The sequence below is a fragment of the Plecotus auritus genome, assembly GCF_963455305.1.
Source record: "Plecotus auritus genome assembly, chromosome: 6".
Taxonomy (NCBI): Eukaryota; Metazoa; Chordata; class Mammalia; order Chiroptera; family Vespertilionidae; genus Plecotus; species Plecotus auritus.
In genome coordinates this window covers 132,874,711-132,899,683 of record NC_137773.1, presented here as the reverse complement: position 1 = coordinate 132,899,683, position 24,973 = coordinate 132,874,711, and the positions used below count along the sequence as shown (strand labels likewise).

Sequence of the window (24,973 nt, the reverse complement as noted above, 5' to 3'; positions counted from 1 at the left end):
TAAATTGACTTTTCAAACTCTCCATGCTTCTTCCTCCTTTTATATTTAACCTAAAATTATGTTATACTAATATTTAATATACAGATTAATACTGGGGCTTTCACTGGGTCTATGTTACACAGTCATATCTCACCCACAGTAGTAGCCTCTGATCATATAAGTTCCAGAACAAGGAAGGGGTAATGGGAGCAGCCTAAATTAACTCTTCACTTGTTTCCAGCTTAGGGTAACATGGGATAGTTAAATAGAATTATGAATGTCACCTAGTTTAAACTGAACTAACCCTCATGAAATGAACAAGGGGTTTTATATGTTTTTACTGCCCGGCTGGGATGGTTCAGTGATTTCGTGTTGACCTATGAACCAGGAGGTCATGATTCGATTCTTGGTCAGGCACATGCCTGGGTTGTGGGCTCGATCCCTAGTCCAGGGTGTGCAGGAGGCAGCCAATCAATGGTTCTCTCTCATCAGTGATGTCTTTATCTCTCCCTCCCTCTCTGAAATCAATAAAATATATATTTTAAATGTTTTTTACTAGGAGTCAAATGGTTCTTTGTGTCATTAAAATTTACCTCAATATACTATTTATTTTACTTTGCCTTTTCCATACTTAATTTTTGTGACTGTCATAGAAGACAATATATTAACATAGTAGTACATCATGCATTTTATAAATAAATATACATGTGTAAGTGGGAAATCTATGCTCAAAAACATTTAATGGTCGAAGCATAAAATAAAAGTATTTTTGAAACTGACAGTTTAGATAACAGCTTTCAATTTTGCCACTACATGCATTATTCCTAATCTTCTGTAACCATTTCCCAAAACAACTAAAAAAGGAAGAAAACCAGTATAGGACTGGGGAAACACTCATAGCTGTAACAGGTTCACAGGATTTGCATGAACTAGCAAAGTCAGAAAAAAATATAAATAACAGTGAAGAGCATTAATTTGAATTAGGAGTAAAGGTCAAGGCTTTCTGTTCCAACTGAAAATCACATTTGCACATCTGAAAACTAGCAGACTGTCAGATAACCAAAGGGATAAGATGATTGCTTTCCACACTCAGAACAAACAGCAGATTCTCCGACAGATTAGAAATGCTTCTATGGGTACTTGGACTCCACAGGCTGGAAGCCAGGGAGACAGACAGGACGGTCCACAAATGACCCTAAGAAAGGCAGAGCACTACATTAGGCCAACATAAATATCACTTATCGGAGAATCATGAGTTTAGCCAAACTGAAATTATCTCAAGTATCTGGAAACGTTTTTAGCCAAATGGCATAGCACCATCTATTCCACATCTCTTAGCACTTATCTCACTACCAATAAAAGGTGAGGCTGGGATTTAAACCCAGGAATGTCTGACTTCAAAGCCCTTATGAAAATAGCATCATATAAATGAGCCTCACAGAACAGGTAGGATGTGAAAATCAAGACTGGCTTGATTGACTTTTCAAACTCACTGATGAGAGAGAACCATTGATTGGCTGCCTCGTGACCCACAGGTTGAGAACCGGTGCTGTAGAGCCTAAGACCATCGGAAAACACAGATATTTACATTACGATTCATAACAGTAGCAAAATTACAGTTATGAAGTAGCAATGAAAATAATTTTATGGTTGGGGGTCACCACAGAATGAGGAACTGTATTAAAGGGTCGTGGCATTAGGAAGGTTGAGAAACACTGCTCTAGTAGAAAATGATGGAAAGAGCAGAGGTATGGAGGTGGGAAACCCTGAATATTTACAGGTAGTACCACATGGTGGTTCTGGTAGCCTAGGAGATGTGGGGGGGAGGTGGTATGAGATAATGCTGGAAAGGCTGGTCAGGCTTTCCAGTGAAAGGCTCAGCCACAGAAGCAGATTTTGTTCTGGAGGCAATGAGTAATGACTGAGGGCTTTAAAGCAGGGGAATGGCATAACTTCAGGTAGATGCTGGGAAAACTAATCTTGCTATGACATGAAAGATGGATCAAAGAAAAGTATGAAGGTGCCTTGCACATAGTATGCGGTTAATATTGAATGGATGAGGCAAAAATGTGTTGTGTTTCTCTAACATATCAAGCCCATTCTACCCAACACCACTTAATATTGTTCAGTTCGATATTTAGAAAAACTCCACTCATTCTAGAAAGAAATAATGCTGCTGATACTTCAAAAAAAATCAATTCACTGGTCAGATGTGGTCCTCTAAATGTTGCTGTTAAAATGTCTACTCTTGCCTGGCCAATGTTGCTCAGTAGTCGAGCATCAACCCATGAACCAGGAGGTCAGAGTTCGATTCCCAGTCAGGGAACATGCCTGGGTGGCGGGCTCAGTCCCCAGTGGGGAGCATGCAGGAGGCAGCCAACCAATGATTCTCTCTCATCATTGATGTTTCTGTCTCTCTCTCCTTCTCCCTTCCTCTCTGAAATCAATAAAAATATTATTTTAAATGTCTACTCTTGCAAAAATTAACACTTTCCTCTTCTATTCAAAGGATGTATATCTGAGTTGCTGTTGTAACTGCTGAAAAAGAAAACAAGATTAACCAAGTCTCAAAGTTAGACAATGACAAGTGATCCTCCCTCTTCCACAACAGTGTGAAAATGTCATTGGAAAATAAGGAGGTCACAAGCTGTTATCTCATATTTCCTATGCCCTCTTGTAGCCTCCAAGTCAAACACATACTAAGTAGGAGCTTGTTTGATAATGCCGAACTTTCTTCTACACAGGTCATGGTACCATTTGCAAAGCAAAACACTGAGATGAGCCATAACCTACCTGATTTTCTTCATGGGAAACCCTCATCTGCTCCTTGAGGACAGACATCCGGGCTGCTTCTTCTTTCCTCAAGACTCTCTCCTTCTTGAGCTCAGGACTCCAGAAGGTCTTGATACTGTTCATGGAAGATCCCAACTTGCTGTCCTTGATGTCTAGCTCTTTCCGAAGGAGTTCATTCTCTCTCTGCAGTTCCTTGAGCTGGGCTTGAAGGTCTAACATTGTGCTATCCCTTACCTGCCTCAACATGGAGGGGACCTGGTGGTGGTGATGATGGGATGAGCTGGTCAGACCTACATGTTGATCTGTGTAAGAAAGGACATCTGTGTGGGAAAGTCCAGCAGAAGCAATATTGGGACTACTCCCCATGGCTGTGACGCGACCTCCATATACAGCTCTATTTGTGGCCCTTCCCAGAGTCATGGTGCCCTTTGGGTAAGTTGTCGAAGCCACCCCCTCATGATCACTCAGATACATGGGTCCAGACGTAGCATAGGCTGCATTAAGGGACTGGATATTCTCCATGGACAGAGTCTTGCCCGCTCCTCCACCTCCCCCACTACTTGTTCTTCGGTGGCCCAAACGAGGAGACCTTGGCAAACGAGGAGATCTGGAAGGGCTCCCTTCCAGATTGGTGATTGTTCTTGCGCTTCCATACATTTTTCTTCTATTATGAGGTGCAACTGAAGAGAAGAAATATACTAAGTTGAGGATAAAGCCAAAATTTTCACTGTTGGCCAGAATTTTCACTGCATCCCACTCATAGTCTGTACCAGAAAATTACTCCAATCAGAGATCTGAAAAATGAGAAAAAGGATCATCAAAAACAAACTTCTTTAGAACTCTCACTATAATTTCATTATGTTTTTAAATATATAGACAACCAAGATGTCCTCCGGTAGGTGAATGCATAAATAAACTGTGATACATTTAGATAATGGAATATTATTCAATGCTAAAGAGAAATGAGCTATCAAATCATGAAAAGACATGGAGGAAATTTAAATGTATATTTCTAAGTGAAAGAAGGCAATATGAAAAGGCTACATAATGTATGATTCCACCTAAAAAACATACTGGAAAAGGAAAAACTATGGACACAGTAAAAGAATCAGTAGTTGCTAGGGGTTAGGATCAGTGGTTGCTGGGAGAGGGATGAATAGATGGAACACAGAGGATTTCTAAGGCAGTGAAACTACTCTGTTTGATACCATCATGGTGGATACATTTCTTTATACATTTGTCTAAACCTATAGAATGTACAACACCAAGAGTGAGCCCTAATGTAAAATATGGGCTTTGGGTGATTATGATGTATCAATGTAGGTTCACTGTTTGTAATAAATGTACCACTCTGGTGCAGGATTGATAACTGGGGAGACTGTGTATATGTGGAAGCAAGAGCTCAGTGGGAACTCTGTTCTATTTTGCTGTGAACCTTAAACCACTCTAAAAAAATAAAGTCTGTTAAGGTAAATAATAGATAGATATCAATGGTGCTAATGACAGATGAACAATAGGTAGGTAGGTAGATAGATAGATAGATAGACAGACAGACAGACAGACAGACAGACAGACAGACAGACAGATAGATAGATAGATAGATAGATAGATAGATAGATAGATAGATACTGGTAGGTAGGTAGATACATGATGATAGAGAGATAGATAGATGATAGATAGATAGATAGATAGACCCATGTTCATTTAAAAAGAAAAGTGACCCAAAACTTTACTTACTACATCTAAACATTTTGTAAATTCTCCCCACCCTGCTCCCAAGCAACGTCAAAATTTCTCCGCGCAAAAAAACACTAATTGTTCCTTAGGAAAATGAAGTTCTGTGTTAAGTGACAGTTGGAACTTCCAGAAAATTGATCATAGGATGTCTCATCACAGAGACCTGAGTTATAAAATACCCTGTCCTGGAGGCATGACCCCTATACACAAATGCCTTGACAGTGACTCTGAGAAGCTGTTGCTTCCTAAGATGTCAAATAATAATCAACCATGTTGTTACCTCCACTCTTGTACTCACTAACCCATCACAGTCCTCTTTTCCATTAGGTTCAGAACTCTTCTCAACACAGCACTCTAGATGGTTTACCATCAATCAACTGGCATCAATATATGATTTAGAACCTATAGGCCATCTTGGAAAAAGAGGTTGCTCAACTAATATAGGTGGCTCCCTACATATAGCTGGATCCTAAGTGCTATCATCAGAGATGACAGTCCGGTCTCTTTCCCCTTTCACATACATCTTTCAGACTTGCCTTTGGGAACTTTGGGGACTTCTTTTGCATTTCTGCTGATCTAAATATTCATATTAACCATTCCACACCTGTACAGAAATGGCACGGAACAGTACACCATGTTAGAGTCCCTAGTTCCACAACCCCTAGAGAAAAGTAGTAGAAGCTCCGTGTCACCATTACTGAAGTACTTTGGTACAGATTTTATGCAGCCAGGGCTACAAACTGTGATTATCCAGTCAGTGCTGGTATTCAAATGGCCTTAACAGGATGCATCACGGCCTCCTGCTCTTTCTCTTAGGGTGTGTTTGGTATACTCTCTTTTTCTTCAGCTTTAAGATAGTAAGAGCACAGATTATGGAAAGGGCCAAAGTGAGGTTCAACTCTCCACTCTAACAACTGACTAGCTGAGTGACCTTAGACAAATTATTTAACTGTTATGAGCTTCCTTTCTCCAATCAATAAAATATGGGTAATTTCATCTAACTCATAGTATCCTAAGAAAAAGATGATGTTTATAAACCACCTAGTTTGGTGCCTAGCAATAATTTCTGTTGGTAGTGTCAATAAATACATTAATAGTATTATACAGGGCACCTTTTATTTTTAGCTGCTTATCATTCATTTCTCTCCCTCCCCCCCCCCCCCCCCCCCCACTTTCTGGTAACACTATCTCTATTTTCCTTAGAGAAATTATCCCAACCCTCTACTCATAGTCATTAGGTTATATAAGGCTGATTCCCTCTACTCCATCCTGGATAGGGTTGGAGTGAGAATATGAACCAGGCCTGGCCAGTCACCATAGTCCATCCCTCAAACATGGCAGATGGTTTAGGATGAACATGTGGCCCACCTTGGTCCAAAAGACTCCATACCATCATTTTAGATGAAACAACTAGGAAAAATAAGCTCTTTTTCAGCTGGAATTACTTGCTTTGAAGATGAACTTCTGAGAACTACCATGTAAAAAGGGCTTCCCTGAGACTGAAGCTAATGCAAAAAAAAGTCAGAGCCAAACTTTTAATAGTGTGAAATCAGACCAGGTGACATCACTTGAAATCCTGGATCCAGCAGTCATTGAAACTATATCCATCCCTCGGCCATTTTAGTTACATATGCCAGGCAGACTGACTGCATTAATGGCCCCAATTCCTGTATCTGTCCCCTTGGCAGTGCCCTCACAATCTGTCCCTGGGTTCTGTTGCATGGCTTGCTTTGGCCAATAAGGAGATAACGAATGTGAAGCAAGTGGAGGCCTGAAATAGCACTTGTGTATTTACTCGCTTGCTCATTTTCTTCTGCCATAGGAGTTAGAACATGCCCAGTCTAGCCTGCTGGAAAATAAAAACATAAAGCAGGGTCAGTGTGTCCTAGCCAACAGCCAGCCCCAAGACATCTGAGCAAGCCCAGCTAAGATCAGCAGAGGTGCCTAGCCAACCAGCAACTGACTATAGATGCAGGAGCAAGTCCAGCTAATAGCCACTGAACTCCATACACTCATGGACTAAACAAATGCTTCTTAGTATGTCACTGATGTTTTGTGGTCAGCTGTTTTGCAACATTACTGGTTCAACAGGTAACTGATATATTCACCCGTAAAATTTCTACATTCAATTCTAGTTGGGGTATCTGTCACTTGTACCTGAAAAAGTCCTTACGTATTGTATGAAGAAATATTTTCCATAAATGCTCCTGCTTTCCCTAAAAATTCCCTACAAAGAATTATATGCCTGTCTCTAACTAAAGAACTTGGTTTCAAATATTTACTAGTACATTGCTCAGAGCTTAATTATGTTTTACTTGATAATAAACAAAAATCATTTTATATCTAAGATTTTTGCAGAAATAACCTGTTGTGTTTTTTTAAAAGGGTAAATCAATAGTTCTAACCATTGGAATTCAGTTTACATAAATGATGAGAGACAGACAGTGAAATAATGTGATCTTTACATGAATATTTAATGAGATGATAAGATGTTCATGCCTAATGGGGTTGAGGGGGAGCAAAGAACAGACTGCAAAACATTTCTATGATTTACTCAAACTTTTGTAAGACACATGCACACACACTAACTAGCAGAAGATTAAAACGACACGCATCAAAATGTTAACAGTGGTGGGAATCAAAGGGATTTTCATTATTTTCCTTTTGTTTACTTGCCTTAAATTTTCTATCTCTATATATAAAAGGTAAGCGACTGAACGACTGAAAGACTGGTCCACTGAACCGTCGACCGGTTGCTATAACGCACACTGACCACCAAGGAGCAGACGCTCAATGCAGGAGCTGCTCCATGGTGATCAGTGTGCTCCCACAGCCAACCCCTGCAGTACCTCCCCCCAGCCAGCTGTCCTCAATGGCCCTAATTGGGGTGGCCGGCCAATCTCCTGCGGCCTTCCCGCAGCCCCTCCCCTTGGCCGGACAACCTCCCGCTAGCCAACCTCTCACGGCCCCTCCCCCCAGTCAACCTCCTGCAGCCCTGATCGCCCCGATCGCAGACCAGGCCAAGGGACCCCACCCATGCACAAATTCGTGCACCGGGCCTCTAGTACTACATAAAGATTTTTCTATTGTCTTTTCATTCTCTATTTCATATATTTCTGCTCTGAACTTCGTTATTTTCTTCCTTTAGTAACTTTGGGCTTCGTTTGTTCTTCTTTCCCTTGTTCAAAAATAGCCAACGGTAAGGGGTTTTTTTGGTTGTTATTGTTGTTACACAGCAAAGAACTGAAATAGTCACTTAATGTTTCATTGAAAGGTTATCTAATCATTTTTGACCAATCACCTGTTATTAGACACAGGTTATTTTTAATGGAAATATCATAATTAATATTCTGATTGATAAAACTCTATATACATCTCTTATTACTTCCCTAGGATAAAGTTATAGAGGTAGAATTATAAGATGGAAATTTAAAGGTTCTTGATACCCACTATCAAAATTCCCCCCAGAAATGTTGAAATAATTTACACTCACACCCTTACCACTGGCTATTTTTCCTCCACTGCCTTGACTCTTTATTCTCAACATATATTGGAAGCCACTAGTTTCTTTTGAGGCAACTAAAAATCCCTGAAATACCCAAATCAGGATCACAGCTCTGCATTTTCAGTAAATACACCTTAATGAGGAATACCAATACTGTGCTAACCAGCTCTGCTTTGGGCCAGTGCTTCCACGATAGTGTGGCCAATGTTCAGATAAACAAGACTAATGGGGTTTTGTTTGTACACCAAGACTTCAAGGCATTAATGTGTACTGTGACTATTCCAAAATTGAGTATACAATGTAGCTTTTTCCAAATTTATTTGAGAGAAGAACCCTTTTCCCTTCAAAATACCTGAAAACTTTTCCCTATCCATTCGGACTTATTTATTTAATTAACATTTTTTTAAGCATCAGCTTAAGTCCCAGTGTTGAATGCTGAGGATAAAGCAGTGTCTGAGACAGACACAGGTCCTGCCTGTGGGAAGTTTAACCATGAGGACAGACTTTATCAGAGTTTTTTTCATCAAAAATCTAACATGGTTTGAGGGGAAGGTGGTTACAGGAACTGGGCATTGCTTTAAGGACACAAAATTGACCAAAAAGAATCAGAATTGAGCTCTAACAGAGAAATAGAGAAGACCAAAATGATGACTGGTTGGAGTTTTAGCCTTACTAGGACAAGAAATAAATATAATTTTGTATTTATTTTTCAAACACCCCATATGGAAGACAGAATGTCAAAAGGAACACAAATGAGTCATCAGCAGTCCGTGTGTCTAAGAGATGAGGAAACAGGTTGATGTTGCTTATCCCAACATCCCACCAGACAAGAGGTATTATGTACAATTCCACAGAACTTAGCAAATCAAATAAGAACTCAGGAGAACATTAAAATGGTTATCAGAATAATTTCTTCACCACTATACATGTGCTTCTTAACAGTAAATTATAATTAGCAACCTAGACCCAACACTTTACTTATTAGAAGTAGTCTCTTCTACCAAATTTACAAAGAGCAGGGATGGTTTACTGGAACAATTTCACCTGTAAAGCACATAGAGTGATGTGGTTTTCACAGATGGGGTAAAGGTCAGTTGATGTCCACTGGCATGGCTTAGTGGTTGAGCATCAACCTATGAACCAAGAGGTCTCCGTTCAATTCCCAGTCAGGGCACATGTCCAGGTTGTAGGCTTGATCGCCAGTGGGGGTCATGCAGGAGGCAGCCAATCATTGATTCTCTCTCATCATTGATGCTTCTATCTCTCTCTCCCTCTCCCTTCTTCTCTGAAATCAATAAAAAGATTTTAAAAATTAAAAAGGCCAGTTGTCATGGTAAGCCAAAGGTGAGTTCCCATGGCTGTCGTGTCCCAAGTCTCAGGATTCCTACTTGTTCTACTGAGTCACCACAGCCCCTCCCCCTGCCCCAGCTGTGTTTAGTTGCCTGATACAGTTTTAGACACTTGTTTTGACACTCGGGCTTTTTTGGTTGTCCTCTTCTAATTCTCGTCTATCCTGATTTGTTTTTGTGTGTGTTTTTTTTTAGTTCTGTAAAATGAATCCCTGAGAAACAGCAAAAAGATCAACTTTATTCAGCAATCAATAATGCAATAATGTCTTCTATTTCCTATTACTGACTTCAAGAAAACCATTTCTGAGCTTTTCCCAAGCCTATAAATGCATTGCAGGAAATTAGGTAGCAGTTAAGATCATACTGTTTTAAATATTATTATGAAGCCATGATAAGCTCAATCATTGAGCATTCCTGTAAACTCTTAAAAACACCTGCTTCTTGTGTATTTGTGATGTACAATCCTCAGAAGGATACGTTATTAATAAGACCAAACTGTCCACAGAAACAGAAATGTGTTGCTGAGAATGACCTCAAAGAAATTAAATTGCGCAACACCTTTCCCTTTAAAAGCACCTCATGAATACAATTCGAAGTCCAAGAATAAGTTCCATTTAAGGCAACAATGCAAAATAAAATCAAAGACGGTTTTATGAACCTATAAGAATACTTTCTCTAATTGAATTGGATTCATAAATAAAATATACACGCATCCACTCACTCTCTTAAATGGCTTAAGGACTCAAACTGTAAGCTTAGAGGGAAAGAAGGTAGAGACTTGATTCCTCTCTACTTCAGGCATCTCAGACTATCATGGTCTGGAATGGTCTATTTTAAGACAAAAGCATTTCCTGCTATGTGCTCTAAATTAGGTTAAGTTTATTTCCACATATCTCAGTTTCAGTCCATCACCTGAGCCCTGCTGACAGGCCATGTGAGCTGAGATCATCAGTATCTCCCAAGATTTAGCCCAACTTAAAATATTCTCTTTTTTTTTTTCCTTACTGGCATCCTTAACTTTTTTTAAAAGTTTGTGTAACAGACTCCAGTTAATTCTAAAACCATTCCAGGGGAAGGCATGGTGCTGAACAGATCCCAAGCAAGAAGTGGCTGACTAGGAGCCAAATGCTGCCAGCAGATGTGTTGTATAGGACTATCCCAGTGCTCTTTAGAATTTTGATATAGTTGCCAAGATAGAGAGATACGGACATTTCACATTAAAATCCAGATTCTAGCTCCGGAAAAACCTGAAAACCTGACAATGTCAGGCCTACTTCCCTACCTGGAAATGACTGGTGAGAGCCAATCAGCAGTTGCCCCTTCAAGAGAGAACATTCACCCTCCAGTCCCCTCCTCTTCTGTAATCTTACATTCAGTCTCACTTTCTCATGCTTGCCCCTTTAGGCATTTAAATTTTACTACTTCTACCCTTATAAAATAACCTAGATAAGAATTCATTCTCCTCACCACCCACTTCAAGTCCATTACCAAATCCTACCAATTCTACCTCCAAACTTCTCAACCTGTTCCCTTGTTTTCTGCTTCTACTATCACTACCCAAATGCACCGGCATGACTTCCTTAAGCTATCCCTTACCCTCCTCAAGCATGGTCACTCCTCTAATCCTCCACCTCTATTCCTCACACATCAGCAAAACTATTGTAAGGTAACAATTCTGATCACAAAATATCTCCCCTTACCCACTTAAAACTGTCTAGTACCTCCCAGTGCTCTTTGGACAAAGACCAAACTCCTTCCCATGGCCAGAGGACCTACGAGATCTGGCCAACAGTTCCAGCCCCTCTCCTGCCACTCTCTCCTTCACTGACTCAACCCAGGTTTTCTTTCTGTTGCTCAAATGCATCCAGTCACTTCCTTTTTCAGACACTTCACCTGTGCTGTTCTCTCTGCAGAGCTGATTCCAGTCATCCTTTAGAATCTAAATGGGCCACCAGTTGCCGACCGCTCGTTTAGATCACAGCATCGACAGTACACCCTCCAAGGTCTATCACATCTCAGCTATGTTCTTTCAAAGCCTAATGCCTTTTTTCATGGCATGAATGTATTTTTTAATAAGAGAAGCTGACTTCATCTGCCCTACAAGGTCTTCAGAGTGGTTCTCTGATTTAGATGATAATAGGGGTGACCAGGTAGCCTGGGTCCTCTGGTGAAGGTGTAAGAAAATCTATTGTAACCTGATCAAGGCTGCCCCTCCTCAGAGCCTTGGTTTGAAAAATGGAAAGCCCTGAAGGAGAGGAATTGATATGCACAAAGGATTCTGGAGCCTTCAGGGAGGGAACACTGACATACCAGTCGTGATGCCCGGGATTCAGAGTGAGATCCGTGGGAAGAGATAAACATGGTTGCGAATAAGACTAAAGCTTCCAGAAATAAAGTAAATATTTCAAAATAAGAGGAAGTCCAGGTTGGTGACTGGGACTCAAGACAAGTGTCCCAGGCGCCATGGAGAAGCTTGTATGCACAGAGCACGTGAGTGAGGCAGGAAGCTAACAGAGGCCCACCACACTGTGTAGAACCTGTGCAATAGGCACAACGTATGCATGGACTGTAACTCATAAGGAGGCCCATGTGTCTTAGCAGGGTTCCCAACAAGCAGACGCTGAGATGAGGGTTTAGGTAAAGGTGGTTCATTTTTAAGGTAATCCCAGGAAGAACTAAGGGGAGAATTTGTCACTAAGACAAGGTAGTAAAAAAGCCCATCTAGGATATCTTTTAAGAAGGATTCTGTTGTGTTCAACTGGGCTCAGTCCTCTTGGAGGAGCTCTAAGAGACAGTGTAAAACCTGCCTCATAGTTACACCTCCATTCATCACTGGCAGAGGGCCGTTCCCTGGCACCTCCAGCCTGCACTGCAGGAGGCCAAGATAAAGCTCTCACGTTTCCATACAGAGATGTGAGTGGGTCATTGATGGTATCTGCTACACCACGCATGGCACACCTGTGGCTGAGCCTGGCCACTGAGAGACCATATAGTAGTGACTATGAAGGGCACCAGCATCTTTCAGTCCAGGAAGACCAGCCTCAACAGTGACACCTTGTGGCAGAAAAATGCAATCAAGTGGCGGACTGGTTGATCCTCCTTACTTAGGAGCAGCATAATCTCAGGGTAGAGAGAGGATCAGGGGAGGAGACAGGGAGAGGTGGAGAGAGGTGGGAGAAAAGACCTAGGCTTCCAGCTAAGAGGGAACGCAGGTTCCAGCATATTTGGTTTAATTTAGACAAATAAAACTGGGTGCAAGGTTGATGTTTTTTAATAGAAATCCATATATGACCCAAAAGCTCTACCACACTTTATAACTCCATATTAATTTGTGTGCACATTTGTTGGGATCTCTCTTCCCTCCTACTTTAACTCATACACTGCATCCTCAGGGCTTAACATTCATTCTAACATTTGTGAGGTCCAGGCAAGAATACAAATGGAGACACAAATACCATATGTCTGTACATTTTGAAGTTATAATCAAACTAACAAACTGGGGGAAAAAATACATTCTATCCTTCTACCTTGAAAAGGTAGCCAATAAAGATGTGGAGGTTAAAGTTTGTATTTTGAACTTAGAATTCTTGGGCTCTTCATAGTTCTGGCCAAAACATGGTAGTAAAGGGAGAGAAACCAAGATGGCGGCATAGGTAAACACCTAAACTGCTGCCTCGCACAACAATTTCAAAACTACAACTAAAAGACAGAACGGACACCATCCAGAACCGCAGGAAAGCTGACTGAGTGAAAATTCTACAACTAGAAGGAAGGAGAAAAGCTCACAGAGAATTGGAGGTACGGCAAAGGGTCTTTGTGCGCGCAGAGACGAAGGGCGGCTGAGAGCCTGGCTGACTTTCTCTGGCGGAAGGGGGAAGGGAGCCCCCGACCGAACTGAACCCCGGTACTGACTGCACTGAAACCCTGTTCCGGGCGAGCCCCTGGGGACCCACGCTCTTGTGGGGGGAGTCTGGACTCTCGGGCGGAGACTCGGGAGCCGGGGAAGGCGGAAGACTGAAAGTCCGCTCGCGCCAGTGTGCACAAAGGCTGCGGGAGGCTGCCACAGGCTTTCCCTAGCGGAAGGGAGTGAGAGGCTCCTGACGGCACAAAACCCCAGTTCTGACTGAAGTGAGCCCCAGTTCTGACTGCAGCGAACCCCAGTTCCAGGCGAGCCCCTGGGGACCCACGCTCTTGTGGGGGGAGTCTGGACTCTCGGGCGGAGACTCGGGAGCCGGGGAAGGCGGAAGACTGAAAGTCCGCTCGCGCCAGTGCGCACAAAGGCTGCGGGAGGCTGCCACAGGCTTTCCCTAGCGGAAGGGAGTGAGAGGCTCCTGACGGGAGTGAGAGGCTCCTGACGGCACAAAACCCCAGTTCTGACTGAAGTGAGCCCCAGTTCTGACTGCAGCGAACCCCAGTTCCAGGCGAGCCCCCGGGGACCCACGCTCTTGTGGGGGGAGTCTGGACTCTCGGGCGGAGACTCGGGAGCCGGGGAAGGCGGAAGACTGAAAGTCCGCTCGCGCCAGTGCGCACAAAGGCTGCGGGAGGCTGCCACAGGCTTTCCCTAGCGGAAGGGAGTGAGAGGCTCCTGACGGCACCGAACACCAGTTCTGACTGAAGTGAGCCCCAGTTCTGACTGCAGTGAACCCCAGTTCCAGGCGAGCCCCCGGAGACCCACGCTCTTGTTGGGGGAGTCTGGACTCTCGGGCAGAGAATCGGGAGCCGGGAAGGCAGAGGACTGAAGGCACACACGTGCTAGCAAGGGCAAGGCTGATGGGAAGCCAAGACTGAGACTCCACCCCATCCAAGCAGAGCACAGAGGCTATTGCAATTTGGCAAGTCTAATCCTATAAGGCTGTCTCCAGCACCGGACTTCTCCCAGCATAGACACAGCTGATCCTTACAGCCAACTGGCCTGGAGGTCAATTCTTCCCAGTGATACCAACAACAATAAAGACTTAATTACAACAAGGCTGTACACACAGTCCACAAAGGGGTACACCAAGAGTGTCCACCCCAGGTTAACTGGGGAGGCAGACCCACTGGGCCAAATTGGAAACCTAGCACACAAATCTACCAACTCAGGGAAGCAGTGAAAATGCGGCGTCTAAGAATCAGATCACAAACGAAAGAAATGGAGGAAAACAAACGACTGGATATAGAATTCAAAACCACGGTTATAAGGCTTTTTAAGAATATCCTAGAAAAGGCCGATAAATATAACGAGACCCTCGAAGAGATGAAAAAGGACCAACTAGAAATTAAACATACACTGACTGAAATAAAAAATATTATACAGAGACCCAAAAACAGACAAGAGGAACACAAAAATCAAGTCAAAGAATTGAAATACAAAGAAGCAAAAAACACTCAACCGAAAAAGCAAAAAGCAAAAAAAAAAATCCAAAAAGTTGAAGATAATGTAAGAAGACTCTGGGACAACTTCAAGCGTACCAACATCAGAATTATGGGGGTGCCAGAAGAAGAGAGAGAGCAAAATACTGAAAACCTATTTGAAGAAATAATGACCGAAAACTTCCCCCACCTGGTGAAAGAAATAGACTTACAAGTCCAGGAAGCCCACAGAACCCCAAACAAAAGGAATCCAAAGAGGACTACACCAAGACACATCATAATTAAAATGCCAAGAGCAAAAGACAAAGAGAGAATATTAAAAGCAGCAAGAGAAAAACAGTTAGTTACCTACAGGGGAGCACCCATACGACTGTCAGCTGACTTTTCAACGGAAACTATGCAGGCCAGACGGGAGTGGCAAGAAATTTTCAATGTGATGAATAGCAAGAACCTACAACCAAGATTACTCTACCCAGCAAAGCTATCATTCAGAATTGAAGGGCAGATAAAGAGTTTCACAGACAAGAAAAAGCTAAAGGAGTTCATCACCACCAAACCAGTATTATATGAAATGCTGAAAGGTATTCTTAAAGAAGAGGAAGAAGAGAAAAGGAAAGATAAAAATTATGAACAACAAATACATATCTATCAACAAGTGAACCTAAAAATGAAGTGAATTAAAAACCTGAGGAACAGAATAATCTGGTGAATACAATAGAATCAGGGGCATAGAAAGGGAGTGGACTGATAATTCTCAGGGGGAAAGGGGTATGGGGGGGTTCATAAAGAGACTGGACAAAAATCATACACCTATGGATGAGGACAGTGGGGGGTAGGTAAGGGCAGAAGGTGGGGTGGGAAATGGCTGGAGGGGAAATATGGGGGAAAAAAGGAGAAATAATTGTAATAATCTGAATAAAGATTTATTTAAAAAAAAAAAAAAAAAAAAAAAAAAAAAAAAACATGGTAGTAAGAGGCAGGCCTGCCCCAGCCAACATCCTTCTCTCCCCACCCCTGGCTCAACATGTGGTTTCTGAAGCCTGCACACCAGGCTAGCTCCATCTGCAGCAGGGGCCCGCAAACTTTTTCTATAAAAGACCAGATAGTAAATATTTTAGGTTTTGTGGGCCATTTGGTCTCTGCCACAACTACTCAACTCTGACATTTCAGCACAAAAACAACCACACCATTTGTAATCAAATGAATGTGGCTGTGTTACAATAAAACTTTATTTTAAAAAACAGGCATGGATTCGGCCCCCAGGCAGTAGTTTGCTGGCATCTGATCCATACTTTCACAAATAGGTACCCCTCAGCCATTCTAGGCTTACGGATATGCCCACTGTAGCATGGATTGTCCTCCGGAGAACGGGCCTGGTAAAGAAGCCCAAGCAGACCGTGGAAGACAACTCAGGGTCATTTAGGCAGGGAGGTCCCAGGCCTGTGGGTACCCAAAGTGGACCCTGGAATGCCAGGCACAGGTTTCAGGTGGGCACCTCCACTTGGCCCCATGCAGTCAAATGAGGCCTTCTAGACTCAGCCTCTAAAGTCTGAGGCCCTGGCAGGGGCTCCTCCTGTTATTATGACACTTTCATCATAAAACTGAAATCACTCCCATGGCAGTTAATGCAACAATTCTGTAATTGTAGCCAGAGAGGTGAGACATATATTTTTATAAAATGAAAGAGGGGAGCTCAAAATTAGATCTGGTTAAAGTCATATCTCTACTTTTTTGATGTGTTGCCTTGAGCAAATTACTTCACTTCTCCAATCCCCACTTTTTTCATCTATAAAATGGAGATATTAGCAATACTTTTCACAGTGATTTGGGAAAGATTAAATAAAATGATAGAAGAAAAGTAATTAGTACAATGCCCAGTACACAGCTAATCTACACTAATAAAAGAGAAACATGCAAATTAACCATCACTCCACTACGCCCACCAGCCAATCAGGAGGGAATATGCAAATTAGAAGGACAAAGATGGCAGCCGCCCAGCTGCTCCAGGTGCAGAGTGGCCGGGTGGGGCAGGACACCTGCTATGAGAGGGAGGGTGGGGGCGGGGAGGGCGGGGGATGAAGGGATCTACAGGAGCGGCACTCCGGCCACAGCCAAGACGAAGACTGCAGACTCCGGAGTCTGCAGCAAAGACGAAGATGGCAGACTCCGGCCTGAGTCTGCATCGAAGATGGCAGACTCTAGGTGGAGTCTGTAGCGAAGATAAAGGCGGCAAAGACCAAGAAGTCAAAGGCCTGGGTCCCAGGTGCTGGAGGAAAACTGGTGCTGGAAGCCAAGGGAAGGAAGGCTTATTGTACAAATCTCTTCATGCAACAGGCCTCTAGTGTTCAATAAAAGCTAACTTTGATCATTCTAACGCTACCAGAATAGGGCACAATGATTATGAATCTCAAAACTGTCTTCCAATTCTCTCAGTTCACTAACTTGCCTTGTCTGATACTCCTGAGTCAAACTTATCCTACTATTCAAAATGCTCAAGACATCGACCATTTTTTAAAACTGGAAAGAAAAATGGTCATCTTCCCATCATCTGCAGATTACAATATTATGCATCAATAGGTATTGAAAGTCCCAATAATAAGCCATTTCTTCTTCAAATGCTACAATGATATGAATCAGGAAAACAAAATAAAAAATGTCCAGCTTGACACAGCAGGGATTTTTTAAAAATGCTTTCCCATCATTCTCCAAAAAGCTGTCAGCAACTGAAACACACTCATCCACACATTAATACTCTCTCCTTTAGTTCCTCCAAACTCGTTTTATAATTACTGTTTTCCATGTGCAGATCTAGAGTGATTACATATTTTATAGTAAGGTGCTTGAGTAAAGAGGCTGACTATATACCATACTACAAGGTAAGGACTCTGTGTATCCAAGTATTAGTTAAGTGCACTTTCCATTAGCTTCTTTCATTACTTTAATTTCAAACTCTAACAATTTATTCTAAAGGGTTAAATTTAAATTCTAAAATACCTAAAAATGTTTGTTAAAGAGACAGACCACTATCTAATACATAGCTAAACACAAGTTTAAAATACATATAGCAAAGCCTCAAACAATAAACAGTAAGAATAAAAAATAATTTGAGATGCTAAATCAAATTATAAAATATTATGATTAATATAAAATGCTGATTACGACATTACTCATTATCTCATAAAGTTTTGTAAATCTAACAAATTAAGCTTGTTACACTGAACAAATAAATAAGGTTTTTTTATTTGTGAATTTCCTTTAATCTGCAAATGTAAAATGTCAGCTGGCAAAGCTTTCAGTTATAGTGTACTTACAAAAAAAAATTCAGGAATTATTGGGTTTTGCACAAATAATCCTCAATCTGTCAACTAACAGATGTTTCAGAGAAAATGATAAAAAGGTAGAACAATAACAACATCTTGTCCCTAAAAATCCAATTACACAATTTTTCTACATTTAAAATCAACATGTAAGGATTACATTTAAATAACCTTTTACTAGAAAAGAATATATACATAATCATAATCACATACTCAAGGGAAATTTTTAGAAAAAATTATAAGCAATTCCAAAGGGGAAAAAAAGACCACAATCAATAGCAAGGAATGGGAAATGGCTTAAATGTGCAAATTTCAGAGACAAGCATTTAGCTCTATATTCTGGAAAGATGATAAAAAAAAAATGTTATATCCTACTTCTGGGGTCTCTTAAAAATGACTGATCACCATGGAGAAATCACATGAGCCTTTACCAAGGGCCATGTTAGGGGTCCGGAATAGTACTCAGAAACTCCTCTAAAAACTGAAATCATAGGGAATGCGAGTTAATAACTGCATTAAGTCATCAAGTAACTGAGTTAAGCCTTTTAATCAGTGTACGGATAAGAGTAAGTTTAAGTAAGACAAAAATGTATTAGAAGAGAAAATATGGGACAAGATTCAAATCTATTCAACAAATATTTCTAGAGAATGAATCAGTAATATGATTTCCAACCTTCCAGAGACTCAAATTGCTCCATTTTTAAAGGGAGCCATAGCCCCATTATTAAGGTTTGCATGAGCAACTCTAGCTACTGTGCAAGGCTGCCAGGTATATGAACACTGGAAATAGATTAGAGCTTTTCTGGGAGGGGAGGGTGTGCTCTCAGATGGAGAGAGGCCTATAAAAGAGGAGTACTCGAGAAAGAAAATCATTTTTCAACCTGGGCAAGAACTGAAAAAGACAGGAGAGACCCATAGTCATGTATATTAGAGAATTTACAAATATCATGAGAACTTAAGGTTGCTTTTATTTCAATAATCTGAGAAAAAATAATGTAAGGATATTCAAGATCATCACCACAGCCATGCCCATTGAATTTGGACAATAAACCAAACCCTAAAGAATCACTATGGGTCAATGAGAAAGGGAAAAAAATGAACTTGGGAATCTAAATAATGTGTTCTCACCAAATGAAAGGTAAAACTATCAAGCTCCACAGCATAGCATAAATAAAAGTTTCAAAGAAGTTGAAAACGGTAAATATGATGAGAGAATTGAGTCATCACCCAGCACACAGCAGGGTAGACCAGTTGACTGCCAAAGAACCCGCCTAGAATAGTTGGCATCATATTCCAGTTACAAGTAGCAATTTAGTTAATGTGGCTAAATTGATGTTATTAATTTGAATTAGTAGCATTAAGTGTACTTAATTTCTAAATTGATTTAGGTTTTATGTAGGTGTAGGAGTGCCTGGCTGGGTAGTTCAGTTGGTTGGAGCATAATCCTGATGTGCCAAGGTTGCAGGTTCTATCCCTGGTCAGGGCACATACAAGAATCAACCAATGAATGCATAAATGAATAGAGCAGCAAGTAGATGTTTCTCTCTCTCTCTCTCTCTCTCTCTCTCTCTCTAAGAATCAATAAATAAAAATTTTAAGCGGTAGGTGTCCTGGCCCATGTGGCCCAGTGGTTAGAATGTGGGCCCAAAGACCAAAGACTCACAGGTTAAATTCCTCCAGTCAAGGGCACATACATCAGTTCAATCCCTGGCCACTTGCAGGAGGCAACCAATTGATGTGTCTCTCACATATCTATCTATCTATCTATCTATCTATCTATCTACCTACCTATCTATCTATCTATCTATCTATCTTTCTCTCTCTCCCTCACTCCCTTCACTCTCTCTTAAAAAATCAATGGAAAGAATATCCTCAGATGACGGTTTTTTTAAAAAAAAAAAAGCTGTAGGAGTTTTAAAAAAAAATAAAGAACCTCTCTAACTTTATGTTTGATAATTAAAAGTATTCATTAAAATAGCAATAATTTAAGTCAACCCTGGGGTTCTACAAGAAATTATCTTCTTTAAAAGGGACCTCATCCAACTCGGAGAAACGCTGGTTAAGTGATTAAACATACACTGGGTTTGAGTCCTGAATCTCACATTTATTATCTGAGAAAGCTAACAAACCTCTCCCCGCCTTGTAAGTACCTCAGTTAGTAACAATGGTCTCGGGAATAACAATGGGTACTACACAAATATAAGGTGAGTTGTGATTAAATCAGAGAAAACCTAAGAGTTTAGCACAGTGCTTAAGCCTTAGTAAATAAATAACTCAGTACAACAACAACCCTCATCACCATCAATATTAACTACAACACCTGTGTTGTTTTCTTAACGTATGATCAGCCAGTTATTAATAACTAGTTCTTGTTCTCTACTAATTTCACATGACTATGAAAGCCATTCCACTCTGAGCCCTAATATTCCCTTCGATCTCGATCAGTTCTTGAAAGACAGTACAATTGATTGATACTGTCTTTTAAGAAAACTAATACTAGCTATGTGGTTGATTTTACATGGATCCCAGGAAGGCAACTAGACTCTTAAGTACAATATGTTTTTCCTTATGAGTAAAAGAATGACAAAATTAAACATGTTGCACTGGGTCTAAAAAGGTTACCTGGTTTAAAAGTGTGCTAAGCAATTTGCACATAAGAGTAAAACTTTAGCCAGTGCAATATATGGCATCATTTATTCAAAATATTCACTGTCCTCTCTCGTTGTCTCATTCCCTACAGTCTCCCTCCCACAGGAGGAGAACCCTTTCTGCCTCACTGGCATCAGGCTTGGCCATGTTCTGTCAAATGTAACATGAACTGAAGTGGCATGCCATATCCAAACAGACGTGGTAATAGCCATCTGATGAGTAAACCACTGTGGGGATTTTTTCTTCTCTACCATGAGAATGGCCCCTCCAAGAAAGGGACTCCTCTTCCTGCCTGAGTCCCAGAATCAAGACAAAATAGAGAAGAACCTTACACAGCCATGAGATAGTTAGCCATTGAGATTTGGAGGCTACCTCAGCCTAACCTAACAACATCTGACTAATACACCCAGCTCGCATGGATGTGGCACTGAAACGAAATATTCAACACTTTGGTAAAAATACAGGGCAGCATTTTCTCACTGATTTCTCGCATTTCTTTCCTCCTTTGCCAGAATACCAATCTAGGTAATGTCATCCTTTCAGGGACAAAATACTTCATGTTAGGTCTCTAGGTAAAAGCAAATCACTTATAAATGATCTTTTCAGACAAAGAAACACATAACCAAGCATTTTAATTATCTCCAAATGTATATTTTCTTTATCATTCCTAGTCCCTGATTTGTTTCCTAACTAACTGCTGTTCCTGGTACTTGGACATCAAGATGAAGGCAATCGTTGGAAAGGCTCAAAGGAGGATAAATCCTGCTGATAACATAGTCATGCAAACAGCTCAAGCGAAGGCCAGAAAGCAATAATGGGTTCAGGCTGAAACTCATGATTCAACCATCGGTACATACGTGAATGCCTGTCCTGGAGCACAGCCCCATAAAGAGTCCAGTGGTGCCTGGCCCAAGCATGCCTCCCACAGATTGTGAAAAGAAAAGGGGACCCATACACCTGCAATGCCATGGTATAATGGCTCCATGAATTCCAGTTGCACCAAGTGATACCACTGTCTTCCCTTGAGCAGATCCAACCCTGAGAGGTCCCTGAAGGCAATAACTATGTCTCATTCATGTTTGCATCTCGCTGCTGTAACACTTGTAATTAAAGGCAGCTCAGTGTAGAACAGTGGAAAGCAGGGGCTTTGAGTCAAGAATCCAAGACTCAAATACCAATTTCTCCATTTACCTGGGTAAGGCCCTTGTGAGCAGATGCTGTTAAGTGCCCTACTAATGAACTTCTTTTGAATCTTGGAAAACTACTCTACTCTTGCAGGAGGCAAGATGAAAGTGCCAGGGAATACCTCTTTCTCTCCGAGCAGGCGGCGGGCGGGTTGTTCAGCCATGGCCAAAATTAAGGCTCGGGACTTCCGCGGCAAGAGGGAGCTGTTCAAACAGCTGGGAGGACTTGGTGGAGCTGTCCCAGCTGCCTGTAGCCAAAGTGACAGGCGGCGCAGCTTCCAAGCTTTCTAAGATCCGAGGTGTTCGCAAGTCTATTGCCCGTGCTCTTAACCTTCATTAACCAAACTCAGAAAGAGAACCTCAGGAAATTCTACAAGGGCAAGAAGTACAAGCCCCTGGATCTGCGGCCCAAGAAAACACGTGCCATGCGCCACCGGCTCAACAAGCATGAAGAAAATCTGAAGACCAAGAAGCAGCTGTGGAAGTAAGCGGTCAAGACCTGAACATCGCGGTGTCAATAAAGCACAAACTGGCTGACAAAAAAAAGAAAGTGCCATGGTGCCATGGAATAAAGAACAACTGACAGATATAATTATATACCAATGTTCATAGAAGCATTGTTGACAACAGTCAAAAGGTAGAAACAAACCAAATGTTAATTGGCAGATAACTGGATAAACAAAATGTGGTATAGAAATACAATGGAATATTATTCATCCTTTAAAAGAAACGAAATTCGCCCTGGCCGATGTTGCTCAGTGGCTAGAGTGTCGGCCTATCCACCAAAGGATTTTGGGTTTGATGCCCAGTCAAGGGCACGTACCTGAGTTGCAGGTTCGATCCATGGCCCCAGATGGGGCAAGAACAGGAGGGCATTGTGTCTCTCTCACAATGATCTCTCTCTCTCTCTCTCTCTCTCTCTCCATATATATATATATATATATGGAGAGAGAGAGAGATCATTGTGAGAGAGACACATATATATATGGAGAGAGAGAGAGATCATTGTGAGAGAGACACATATATATATGGAGAGAGAGAGAGAGAGAGATCATTGAGATATATATATATATATATATCCCTTCCCTCCCTCCCTTCCACTCTCTCTCTCTCTGAAAAAAAACTATGGAAAAAATATCCTTGGGTGAGGTTTAACTAAACAAAACAAAAGAATTGAAATTCTAATTCATGTGACATCATGGATGAACCTTGAAAATGTTATGCTAAGTGAATTAAACCAGACATAAAAGAACAGATATTGTATGATTCCACTTATATGAAGTAACTAAAATATAGCAAATTCATAAAGAGAGGAAGTAAAATAGTGGTTGCCAAGGGCTCGGGGCAGGAGGGATTGGAGAGTCATTGTTTAATAGGTACAGAGCTTCAGTTTAGGGTGATGCAAAAATTTTGGAGATGTATAGTGGTAATGGTTACACCACGTTGTGAATGTATGTATTACCACAGAACTGTACACTTAAAACAGTTAAACTGGGCCTGGCCTATATGGCTCAGTGGTTGACCATCAACCCATGAACCATGAGGTCAGGGTTCAATTCCCAGTCAGGGCAGATGCCCAGGTTGCAGGCTCAATCCCCAAGTAGGGACCGTGCAGGAGGTAGTCAATTAATGATTCTCTCTCATCATTTGTGTTTCTGTCTCTCTCCCTCTCCCTTCTTTTTGCTGAAAGCAAGTAAGTAAATAAATAAATAAACAAATAAAATAGTTAAACTGATAAATATTATATTATGTATATTTTACCATAAAAAAATAAATGTTTTCGAAAACAACTGACAGGAACTGCTTATTTATCCTTCATGTGAGGCCATCCTAAGGCAGGTGTTTTATGCTACATCCAGAGTTTCCTTGTGAGATTAGCCTCTAGTCATGAGTGCAATAATTTACTTAATAATGTCTCATCCACTGGCTGCCTTCTCCTCTCTGTCTCATGTGCTTTGTTCACCTACTATTGTTCCCTGTAAATCCCATGTAATTACTTGCACTAGAACACTTGTCTTAGGGTCTGCTTCTGGTAAAACTAAACCAAGACACATAGGCAAGTTTCTTAACTTCTCTAAATGTTAATTTCCTCATCTTGAGAAATAATACCTGGATCGTGGAGTTATTGTTAAGATTAAATGAGATAATACTTGACGTGCTTAGCACAATACCTGACACATAGTAGGCACTTACTGAGTTCCTTGGATTTCTGGTCCAATAGTTATCTGCCTTTTTTTTTTTTTTTAATATATTTTATAGATATTTTACAGAGAGGAAGGGAGAGGGATAGAGAGCTAGAAACATCAATGAGAGAGAAACATCGATCAGCTGCCTCCTGCACACCCCCCACTGGGGATGTGCCCGCAACCAAGGTACGTGCCCTTGACCGGAATCGAACCCGGGACCCTTCAGTCCGCAGGCCGACGCTCTATCCACTGAGCCAAACCGGTTTCGGCCTTTTTAATAAAAGCTAAACTATGTCTCTCCATTTCAAGAGCTATTGTTTACCATCTTCTATCTGATTAATATCTCCTATGATTTAACATTTACCATCTAACCACAACAGGCATCAAATGGAACTGGAATTTTGCATCCAACTCAATCCTTGCCTTAGAAGTGGGTTGAGCCCATAAAGGACATTAGACAAGCTCCCATATATCAGCAAGATCCTCCAAGGCAGACAGACCACCACCATATCCTCCTGACCTGCGGAATTAATTGTACACAAAACTTAATTCTTATCCTTCTTTCTCTTTGGCTCTGAATCTACCATCGTAGCATCACCAAGGCTTATGGTAAGGACTAAGATGCATTTAGTCTTTTCCTGTTCCATGGGGCACAACAAATGAAACCATGGAATCATAAAACTCCATTCAGGTGTATCCTTTGTGATGGAGCATTTTATGTGCTTTGGTTTCTCTTTACTTGCTTGCCAAAACACAGAGAGAATTTTGTTAGCACAATGATCACCCATGCCAATTAGCAAACCAAAGGAATAGGTTACTGACTCTGGTAGATGCTCCTAAGTAAGACTAGTGAGAAATCTAAATTCTATTCCTTACTTTTATAGAAAATACATTTCTAAATATGTGGTTTTTAAAAGTTGAC

At 41.3% G+C, this 24,973-nt stretch overlaps 1 protein-coding gene across 12 annotated transcripts in view; it reads right to left on the bottom strand.

The window, feature by feature from the left end:
- Positions 1-24,973, bottom strand: part of ERC2 (ELKS/RAB6-interacting/CAST family member 2) — a 909,167-nt gene that overhangs the window by 872,242 nt on the left and 11,952 nt on the right. For all 12 annotated transcript variants that reach the window (XR_013960983.1, XR_013960984.1, XM_080676097.1 and 9 more), the window contains exon 2: positions 2,773-3,566. Coding sequence is in view for 10 of the 12 variants with exons in the window: in XM_080676097.1 (XP_080532223.1) it covers positions 2,773-3,429 (657 nt within the window). In the remaining 2 variants the exon portion in view is untranslated. The remainder of the gene's footprint in view (positions 1-2,772; positions 3,567-24,973) is intronic.